The 11,243-nt window shown below is 47.0% G+C and overlaps 1 protein-coding gene across 1 annotated transcript in view; it reads right to left on the bottom strand.

Moving 5' to 3' along the window:
• Nucleotides 1-1,261: 1,261 nt before the first annotated feature.
• Nucleotides 1,262-11,243, bottom strand: part of PPRC1 (PPARG related coactivator 1) — a 28,914-nt gene continuing 18,932 nt past the window's right edge. The window contains exons 6-14 of the mRNA XM_084846594.1: nt 10,690-10,743; nt 9,642-9,702; nt 9,332-9,399; nt 7,490-8,330; nt 5,358-5,507; nt 3,673-3,739; nt 2,433-2,554; nt 2,088-2,239; nt 1,262-1,629 (exon numbers count right to left, since the gene is read on the bottom strand). Of these exons, the coding sequence (XP_084702720.1) occupies nt 1,526-1,629; nt 2,088-2,239; nt 2,433-2,554; nt 3,673-3,739; nt 5,358-5,507; nt 7,490-8,330; nt 9,332-9,399; nt 9,642-9,702; nt 10,690-10,743 (1,619 nt within the window). The 3' untranslated portion in view covers nt 1,262-1,525. The remainder of the gene's footprint in view (nt 1,630-2,087; nt 2,240-2,432; nt 2,555-3,672; nt 3,740-5,357; nt 5,508-7,489; nt 8,331-9,331; nt 9,400-9,641; nt 9,703-10,689; nt 10,744-11,243) is intronic.

The following is an 11,243-nucleotide window of genomic DNA, read 5'->3' as shown; positions in this document are numbered from 1 at the left end:
AACCTCATCTGCTGAGAATATGGTCTAGCACAACTCGCCAGAGCAAAATAAATAAGCAGAGGCAAGGGCAACCACTCCATAACCTCACAAAGCATAAACCACAGCATCCTAGGGAGGAGTCAGTCAGCAATCTTGCCAGACACCCTGTTCTTCACACAGCACACACTTACTATATGAAGTGCCTCCTGTTTTTTTTATTGCTTGAGTGCTGCATGGCACTGAGCTCCAAGGAAAGGGTTCAGGCAGTTGCCCAAGCTTACATTATTATGTTTTGGCTACAGCAGTTCTTTGATTTATGCACAGTGCCATCAAGTGGCGAATGGGGCCAGTGCCGCTTGTTCCACCTTGCCAACGTAGAACATCTCCTTCAGAGACAGCGTCTCTGAAAAGCTACTGGAAGTATCCAAGCAGAACAGTCATTGCCTGCTCTTGGATTATTGCCAGTGGCCAATGCAGAAGGCTAGGAGTATCACCAGGCTGTGGTTCACTGTTTTGCCCTTGTGCTTCTGCCATTTTCCCCCCATCCAAATCCTCATGCTGCCTCTCCTCAACAAGGTACTAATTCCTGCAGAACACACAAACGTTTTCCTTAACATTTGATTAAGTTGTATTCAATGCAGAGTTCACAGGCCCTTAAATTAAGGACCCCCACTACTTGGGTTCAGTACACTTGGAGGCCCAAACCAAGGTCCAATTCTGGTGGATGGAATATGGCTGAAGTGCAAGCAGCACAGTTAAGCCTAAGTATATGTTGCATTCCAGCAGAAGTGCAGGAAATCTTCAGAATGTTGTATTGGGCAGAAACTTAGTTTCCGGAGAGACTCAGCTGTCATTAAAAAAACCCAGAAGATAAGTTTCTAGTCCTTGTGGTTGCAAGGTATATTTGAAATTTCAGTAGGCAATGCCTAATGAGATCTCAGATGCCAGAGGCATTGCTGAACAAAATGTCCAGTAGTCAGGGGCAAGGGATCATTGTCCCGCATAATTCCTTGCCCTCACCCACAACTAGCAAAACCAGAGTAAGTAATTACCTTGCCACAAAACAACTTTCTTTCTTTTTTAGCAAAGCACATACAGCCTTGATTCTAACCTCCCCCCTTCCTCTTGTGAACATCTTACTCAGTAAAAAGGTAGAATACATCTGAAGATCTCTGAGAAAGAGTTACTGCCAGGTCTCATATCATATATCCTCTACCCCTGTAGTGACAGAAACAGGCAGACAAACAATAACAGATTTGATAGGTCTATGGTTGGAGTTTATTGCCTGCATAGTGATTAAGCGGACTGAAGGTGGTTGGTGTTTTTCCATTCCTGTCCCACTGTTAAACAAAGTGTCTTTCCCCTTAAATAGTCCCTAGAAAAACAGGATAAAAATTATTTATGGGATTTTTGTCATCTTTCATTACAAAACCACGCTGGACATAGCAGCTAGGCCTGAGGGAGCACCTGCCCCTGCAGCCAATCTGAGGTAAGGCTGGTGTAGGCAAGATGCCTACCGGGCAAAATGAGCCCGGGAGAGCCAGCGTTACCTCCGCAGACTCCGCTGAGCCTGCTTCAATAAGGTGTCGAAGTCAAGGGAATCAAATTTGTTCTTCACAGGGACAGGCTCAAAGTCATCTCGGTTAGAGTCTGAAAAACACAAGAGTAGTCACCAATCAGTCAACTAGAATTAACAACCAGATACGCACATTGGAATGGAAAGGCTTGCTTTCCCCCACCTCTGCCTCAGTAGACTGTTAGCCTCAGGGAAGAAGTGGACACAATGCCTCCACTCCCTGCTCCAGATACCCCTGGGTCCACAAGGCAAAAAACAGCACACAGCAGGATAGAACACCAATGGGCAGCTTCATTGCTCAAAAGACCTAAGGCCACATTTCACTTGCTCTGTGTTGAGAGTCACCTCCATGTGCGCTGCAGGACCAGCGTGCCCAGAAGCAAGAGATCAGCAGGAATATAATTAAGTAGGGTGCTAATCTCCTGCACACAAGGTACCAATGGATTGGACACCCCCGGTTACTCAGTGCCCCAGCGAACGTTCACAGTTAACTCCCATTTTCCCATACTCAAAGTCATCTCCCTGGACTCACCCAAATCAGCATAGTTCCTTTTACAGAACTGCCGGCGCCCTCCAAAGCACAGGTCAAAGGGCTGCTCATCAGGGCGACGCAGTGCATTTCCACCCTCAATGGCAGCAAAGGCCTCCTCTGCATAGCGGTATGTCACAAAGCCATAGTTATCCCTACCAGGTAGAAGGGACAAGCTGTTAAGATTCTACACCTGGAACACACCCAGTGGGGGACAAAGAGTAAGAGAAGGAAGAAATAGGCCATATGTTCTGAAACCCACATTCCATTCTCCCTTCTTCCCATTAAGTTCCATGCTAGGGAGTACGTTTCCCTTGTCCAAAGGAAGGCCAAATCCATCTCTCTTACCCCTGCTCCCGGAAGTGCAGCGTGCAGTCCTCAATATCCCCAAACACAGAGAAACGGTGTCGCAACTCTGAACGGGTCATCTTGCTGGGGATCTTCCCAATGAAGACAACACGGCGTTCTTCCTGTGCACACAGTTAAGAGGAAAGGACAGTGCTCAGCCACAGATCTATCGAACAGCTTCCTTCCTCTTGCCAATCCACCCACCCCAACAAGAACACTCAGCAGCCAGCTTCTTTTTTTAAAGCACATTCCCCACCTGCCTGTTCATGTAAACCTTACTGGAGAATGACCTGTTCTAATCCTTCTCAGGGTGCCTCTGTGGACTACAGAGAGGAGGGCTACCTCTTCCCTAGAAAGCGAAGCAGAGGAAAATGATGGGACAGCCTCACATGACCCTCCCAGTGGGGAATGTATTCCTGTACATCAAGCATGATCCCCTGCAAAGTACATCTTCCTGTTTAACTGCTGTATGAGTACCAACCACCGTTAAATTTTGTTCATGCACATTCAGCCCCAACCTCTAATGGAAACCCTAATCAGAGATCTCACCTGGAAGCATGCCTGAAGGACTAAGATAGGGTCAGATATTTCTTAAAGGAAAAAAAGCCCAAGTAAGTGTATATTCCCCAGGTAACTCAAGGGCATGGGGGCAGACAGACAAGGCCAGGGCTCTTAGTACTTCAGAGGAAATACGTGGAAGTACTACACAATCCAAATTCTGCAACCTGTATACATTTTGCAAGTTGAGCAAGTCTGTCATTTTTGCTGTTTTGTGCAATTTATTCTGGTTTTGCTAGTCACTGGGGGAGGCAGGAGCAAGGACACTGAAGCATCACCTTGATATTGAAAAACTAATTTGGCGATCCCTTTCTCTTCTGAGATTTCAGCAGGCATGGCCCACACGCTGTCAAGATGATCTTTGTAGCTATAATGGTAGAAACATGCCTTTCCTTTAAAAAAAACTAGACATTCTTTGGAAACTGAATTCTGTGGTCACTACCACATTCTGTACATCTGTAGAGCTGTGAGGAGGCAGACCTCTCCTTGCTGGGTAAAGCAGTAAGGCAGAGCTGCCTGTTTCTGGGTAAAGAACCGAATAGCATCAAGTCCAGGGCATTGGGAGCACATCAGTTTCAGAGCAGGAAAGTTGCACAAGACAGCCATAAATGGCCACAATAAAGGTATCCACTGTGGGATTGCTGTCATTCTCTCAACATTGGTGTGTCCCAGCAATACTCACTATTGCACGGTCTTTGTATCGGATTTTCTGCCTTTGGTAACGCTCACGGGAACTGCTGGAATCATATCTGGGTGTTTAAAAAAAAAAGGATAGGGAGTTATGATTCAAGCTTTCTTTTGTGTTTATCCACCTGTTAATGCATGGTTAAATATCTTGACTATCTGGGGGAGTGGGGGGAAGAAGAAAAATAGTAACAAATGGGAAGGAGCAGCTTGCTTTTTTGCTTAGGAGATGCATCCATCAGACCATTTCGCCCTCAAACAGGAATGAGACACTCCAGATTGCAAGCAACTTCCAAGGAAGGGAGCTGAAGACCCATGATTCTGGGAATCCGTTTAAAGAAGTTGGTAGTACAAGGAATGTCCATGGAGAAATGACACAGGTAGTCAAGGCATAGCTGAGGTCAACTCGCTGTCTTGGATGGACAGTATAAAGTTAAAAACACACACATAAATAGCAGTTCATCACATAATCTGTCTCTATCTTCACAAAAAGACAAGATGTTTCTCAGGTGATAACTAGCTTGCTGTCAAGAGAAGCATGTGCAGTGGTGAGAATATAGGCTACATCAGGGATGTGGATCCTCTGGTCTGCAGGCCTAACATGACCTGCAGAGGTTCTGCATCCAGCCCTTGGAGCCTCCCTGAGTTCTTCAGGGGGCAAGTCTTGGACTCCAAGCTATGCCCATGGAGGAATTCCCACTGATCTCTGATCTGAGATTGGAGACAACACTGGGGATGTGGGCGGTGGGGGACATGGCTGATATTGGGAGGGGTGGCAGCTCTTCCCAGTACCAGCAGAGTCCTTTTGAACAGCATGCACCACACCAAGCCAGTGACTCAGCTGGTGGCATAAGAGCAAACATAGGACAAGAGCCGGCCATGTCCCACGCTGCCTGCCCAGCCACGGGGATGGCACACACTGCGCAAAGCCAGGGACTTGGCTGGTGGGAGCAAGAACTGCCATGGGACAAAAGCTGGCCAAGTACCCCTCTGCTTGCCCTGCCATGGGGATGGCACATACCACACAAAGCCAGGGACCTGGCTGGCGCTGGAAGGAGTGGCTGCTTTTCCCAGTGCTAGCGGAGTCCCTATCTCTGTGCTTCTCCCAGCAGAGAGAAAGCCCAGACAGACAGCACTGACATCACCCAGCCCACAGAGGACCTGATATGGAGTAATTTGGCCCCCCACCAAAAAAGAGTTCTGTATACTCCGGGGCTAGACCATATCGCACCAAATACTGAAATACCTTATTTAAAGTCTTGCACACCATTTCAAGCAAAGATTTCCCCCACCCCACAAAATGGCAGGAAGATCCAAACTACATATAAAAGGAGTTGATTTCAATACTAGAGACCTGTTAGAAATTGTTATTAAACTGTTGCTTTGTAGATCTCTAAAAGGAAAATTGGGTGATCATCAGAATATAGCCAAATGTATCCCTTCCCTCCCACTACGGTACCCTGCCCCTCAAAATCCAGTCTTTAAACCACAGAATACTGGAAGCAGAGTAAATCCTAATTAATTTGACATTGATTTGGGGACAATGACTAGTGCAGTGGAGAGGACATTTCAACAGCAGGTATTTCACTAATTGGAAAAAGAAGATGGAAGGCTGCCCATTCTAATGCCTACAAAAAACAAGTGCAGGGCAGCAAGGGGAGAAGTGCCACCTGATTGTCTCACCTTTTCCTGCAGCTACTTCTTCTGTGGAGGGAGGGGGAGTGGGAGGATGATCTGGATAAGTAGGAGGAACATGAGGAAGACCGGGACCTGCCCCTTGACCGGCTCCATGAACTTTCACAGGAAGAGGAGCTGGAACTTCCTGAGTGACATCTAGCGTGATGGAGAAACAAGCACATTTTGTCTGATGAGACCCACATCTGCATGTGTTCCAATGCATGAGCAAACCCACACACACACACACACACACACACACACACACAGCTGCTCTTCTGAACAGACTTCTAACTTGTGCAACATGTGTCCATAGATAAAGTCAGCATGACATCTCTTCCAAAAGAACAACAGAGTCCCCAAGACTCGTAGTTAGGCAGAACACTTGGGGACGAACCAGCCTGTGATGCCTGCCTGGAATTGCAGAGGGCTGCGGTCTAACATCTAAAACATTTGCCGTAATATATGTTCAAGGTGCTTTTAGACATGTTCTAAGAAGGAATAACAGGTCAGTGGTACAGCACCTGTGGTGCATGCAGAAGGGCCTTGGTTCAACTCCTGGCATCTTGAGTTAAACAAACAAAAAAGTAGCAGGTGATGGGAAAGACCTCTGCCCTAGATCCTGGAGAGCCACTGTCAGAGTATACAAAACCAGGCTAAATGGACAAATAGTCTGACCTAGTGTAAGGCGGCTTCCTATATTCCCAAGAAACAACTCACTGCTAACAGCATAAGCAAAAGATGTGTGCAGCAGAATCAGTTGACTGGTATATAGCCATTTTGATCCCCACAGTAGATGAAATACCAAAAGGACTGCATATGGTCAGGTCACTGTATTCTACCCACAAAATGGAGAACGAAGTACTGCAAATAGAAACCCTCTTCTGTGCTTGGTACGTATTGTGCAAATTAAACCTTTTGTGGGTGTCTATAGTATTTCCACCTACAGGACTACAGGACAGGACCTTCTTCTCCAAGGGTCATCACTGTTCCTGAGCACCTGGTTCTCACAACTGGTTAGAATCTTGGGCCCAGCTGGTTGGTGTCGGTCTCTCTTTCCCTTTACATAATAAGTTTATGTTCATGCCCAGTACCATCAGTGGATATACCAGCTGAGGCTTGGGCATTGGCAGCTGTGTCAAACAACACAAGATGGTATTAGACACAGAAGTAATGAGAGAGAAGCAGAGGCTTAATGGGCCAGTTGAAAAGGCTTGGCAGGCCTGATATGGCTCACAGCTTGCCAATCTTGAGAGTGGTCCCCATTGTCTCCTCATGTTATGTACTGACAGAGAACATCAGAACTGACTGGTGGCCTCCAGTATAAGGAGCAGAACAAATACACAGAGACAGAACAAGGGACAAAGGAGTGCTGGACAGACACTCAACCAATAGGGAAGTTTACATGCTATCCCCAAAGAAACAGGAAGCGTTGAAAAGCTCAGCCTAGAAGCTGCTCTGGAAGAGAACCATGGCTACTCAATGGGAGAGCCTAGGACTTGCTAACCTATGAAAGGGCCTGGCCATCCCCAAGAAACTGGTAGGTTTGCAAAGGGTGCAGGGGTTTTATGAAAACATTGGCCTGGTTTGCACATCACGGCAGCAATTCCTGGGTTGTTTATCCCAGGAATTGCTGGGGATGAGCGAAGAGTGCGAGTCTGCTTTTAATTAACAATCCAAGAACACCCTGTTCCTGGGTTGTTTTGTAACATATGTTATCCCATGGTTTGTTGTTGGGTTGACTCTGGGTTGTTTAAGCCATAAATAACCCAAAGTTTCTGGGTTTGCATGTCATGAAACAACCCAGAAACAGGGTGTTCCTGGGCTGTTAATTAAAAGCAGAAATGGGTCACCCCACAATTCCTGGATTAAACAATCCAGGAATTGCCACTGTGATGTGCGAACCTCTTCATGAACTCCATCACAGGTCATATTCATATCAAATGTGCCAACCTGCAACTTTCAGGCTTGAATGATGCTGAAACATTCATTCACCTTGAATGATGCTGAAACATATCATTCACCTTAGGTTCAAAGCCCATAGGACTCCATGATGTCAACCTATTAGCTCAATGAAGTGCCCATATGACACTTGAGGTGCCAAATTTTAGCAAGGGGAGAAGAGAGAATCTATCACTTACCTTCGCCAGCGCTTTGATGGGGGAGAGCGAGAATGTGACCGTGATGAGGAAGAGGAAGAAGAACAGGAGTCACTGTCACCATCAGAGCTGGAGCTGTAGGATTGGCTGGCACGATTTCGTCGGCCTCTCCAGCTGCCCTTCTGGGGACTGACTGACTTCTGTCTTCCCCGGTAGCATCGCAAGGAGCGTTTGGAAGACTGACGCTTCTGCTGAACCTCCTGAGTTTGCTGCAGTGTTGGCTCTTCTGCATCCCGGCAGGGAGATGCAGCTGGAGATAGCAGTACAGAGCATGGGTCATCGCTGCTCCTAGTCACGGACTTTGGTGTACTAGTCCGGTGGTCCAACGGCTCTTTATGTGGGCTTATAAGGCTGCTCTCTAGCAGTGGCAATGCTGACGTGCCAGGGCCTGAGCTGGCTGCAACTGGACTGGAGACTTTGATCTGGCCCTGGCTAGCAGAAACAGGGTTCAGAGCCTCTTTAGGATTCTGGCAGGCAGCGGCCAAACCAAGGGTGCCTACAGGGTCCACTCTGGCAGTAGCGGGGGGCTGGCCTGTAGCAGGTTGATCTGGCACTTCTTTTGCCTTGGCCTTGACAGGATTGATACTGATATTTGAGTTGTGTTTGACATTCCATCGGGTGCCTCCCGTGGGCTGGGCAGCACTGAGCTGACAGTAGTCATGCTCACCGGAGCCAACATGAACAGGGACTGGAACTTTTCTGGGAGGTTTGCTCAGGGATTTCAAAAGCCCGGCACCTTTTGGGGAGCCAGCCTTTCCCAGCAGTGAGATGGCTGCCAAAGGTTTCCAAAGCTGGTGGGGTGGAGTGGCTGGAGGGGTCAGACCTGTGGAGAGACAGAAAGAGCCCTCAGGAAATGGTGCAACAGCCAGAACAGCAACCTGCAAGCTGAAGAACAGGCACAGCACTCCATTCTACTAGGACAGCCTGGTAAGCCCAGTCCCCAAAAGAGCCCACTCTGGGGTCCAGTCATTCGGCGTGAAAGATTCAGACAGCAGTGGCTAGTGGTCCAAGATTTTTCAGCAAATACCTCAAAGCTTTGTAACCTCCTCCCACAAGAGTTTAGGAAGGCTCCAACATAGTTGTCTTCTGGGGAAAACTACAAAAACCTTCCTATTTCATCAAGGCTTTAAGTGAATTTAAACTTTTCTGAGACCGCTATCCTTTTATTACACTTTAAAAAAAAATGTCTTGGCCGCCTTTCAGGGCAGGAGCTCTCCCAAAGCAGCTCACAGCAATAAAGTACATAAAAACAGTTAAAATATTAAAAGTGATAAAAACATAAACACAACAAACTAGCGATAAAAGCAACAATAAACGCCAATAATAAAACCAACAACAACAGCAATCATATCAAGAGAAGGCCACAGTAAAGTAATATAATTTCTTGGTGTGTGCTTTTACCTTCTTTTCATTTAAACTGCTTTGCATTTGTGGGAAAGCAGTATAAAAATGTTTAAATAAACATACGCTTAAACCCAAGCAGCACTCTCAAATCCTAGACAGATAAGGTTACCTCCTCCCATAGTCCCCATAACAGCACACACTCTCTCTCACTCTGTCTTTCAGCATGAACACTTCAAGGTAGATCCCTCTCTAACCCTCACTAGGTAGTCTAAAAAATGCACTGCAGGTGCTTAAGGAGGGACAAATTTGTTCTGCAAAACAGACAGTGAACCACTGTAAGTCCTTCCTCTCCCTCATTCCCCCCATCCACTACAGAAAGACAGGTACTAATTTCTAGTTAGAATTTTTCTGGCATTTCAGCTTCAAAGAGTGTTGGGGTCACCTCCCAGCAGACAAGCAGGTCAATTCTACAGTGTTCACCTGCAACATTGGTGAGCTCTGGTGCCTGAAGCCGGTCCACCATTTTCTTTTCCCGCTGTGCCTCGGAGCTGAAGGAGGGAGAAAATGGATTTATTACAGAGTGTTACACAGCAGTCACCTACCCAGCAGATGGAGCACTGACGCAGTGAATGCCTAGTGCACCTTAACAGGTTAAGGAGCACCTTCAGCCCGGATGTGCTTGCTCTGGCCAGCAAGTTTCTTCCCTGTCTCCACAAATGCAGGGCTATTTGTGAAGCAAGCTGAAACAGAAAGAGAAATTCCCCTGGCTAGGGCTCAGCCCTTTACTTACCCATCATTCCCCGCTGCCACATTTTCCTTGGACTTTGCCACACTAGAAGCTTCCTTTTTGGCTAAAAAAAGAGAGCCAAACACATTAGCAGCTATGAGTAAAACTGGCACTGAAGGCCAGATGCCCTTCCTAAAGCATGCAAGCAGACATTACAACCGTTTTAGGGTTGTGCAATTACCTGGTTTATGACACTGGATTTGATTTTTAAAACCCTTCAGAATACCCATTTGGAGATAGCGGCCCAGTTCACACATCATGGCTACCCAGGGCAAATACAAACCCTGGGTAGTCATGAATGGGTTGGAGTGAAATGGTTAGTTCCTGGGTTACAAGTCTGGGTTGTTCCCCTCCAGCAAGAACTGGACAACAACCCAGAGATGGAGTGTCCCTGGGTTGTTTAGCTGAGTATGTGAGCGAGTGGCTGGCCAGGATCCAGCATGCTCACTCCTGCGTCATTCACAAAGACATGTGAGCAAAATCTGTATGTTGAAAAGATGCAGGAAGAATCTGCTGGAGCAAGAAGTCCATGGGGGAGATGTGTGGATGGGGGAGGAGGAGGTCTAGCTTTTGTATCCTGCACAACTTCCTGTCTCTTGCTGTGTCTTCAAGCCACTGGCCCAGGCACATACTTCTCTTCCTTCCTTGTCCTCTTTTACTTCAAGGCACTCTTGATATATTCTCCCTAATCCCACCAGATGAATCCACAGGTTAAGCAACACTATGCCAATAAGCATCATTTGCAAAATGCTTTCTGAGCACAGACCTTGCATTTCTTTTCTGCTGAACTGGAATGTTTTTGATGAAGAATACATTCACCCAAGCCAGTGAATGAAGCTCAGCCCACCGTATTTCATTTCTGCAAGTCGTTGTGGTGTTTTGGGGGGAAAGAAACAGCATGCAAGTGTGAGCTAGGCTACTACCTCCACATGAGACATAAAGCAATCAAAAGTCCTTTGAAACTGAGAACTACTCGCTTTGAGGAACTACAGGCAAGGAAACTAGAAGAATTATCAAGGCAGCGAACACTTGTTCCAGTTTAGCTCCTCACCTTCTGTCTTCTCAAATTGTTCCAGGAGGCTGGACAGATCAGAGGCCTCAATTCCTGAGGGAGGAAAAGGGATAATGTCAATCAACTATGCACACTTGTTGGTGGCTTCATGATATCCCATGAGACGTTTCCCTGGTTCAGGCTGTGCTCAATTAGCATCTGGCCCTCTTTTCCCCAGCCCAATCCTATTGGCTTTTGTGATGGGTTAGGGAGGAAATAAGCCATTCTTTTGGAGATGCTGGTTGAAAGTATGTGCAAACACATCTATGTAAGAAGAGAACAAAATGCTTGCATGAGCAGCTGTTTGGAAAAGTATGAGCAGAACCTGGGCACAAGATGGGATGGAAAGGGATTAATTCCGTGCTTTCGAGGAAACGTACTGCATCCAGATAAAGCTCTGCATCAGCAGGGGCTGCCCGCCATACACAGCAGTGAAAGCCTACTGCAGAGCTATGCCCAACAGAATAAGAATATGGGGGTTGACTTGACTTGTGGCTGGGTCCAACCCCCACCTGCCAGTGCCAACCTTCTCGGGTCATGGGTGCCAGCCATGC

The sequence above is a fragment of the Heloderma suspectum genome, chromosome 3 (genome assembly GCF_057233095.1).
Source record: "Heloderma suspectum isolate Gila_16-S chromosome 3, 16-S_ref, whole genome shotgun sequence".
NCBI lineage: Eukaryota > Metazoa > Chordata > Lepidosauria > Squamata > Helodermatidae > Heloderma > Heloderma suspectum.
This window is presented reverse-complemented; position numbering and strand designations above follow the sequence as displayed.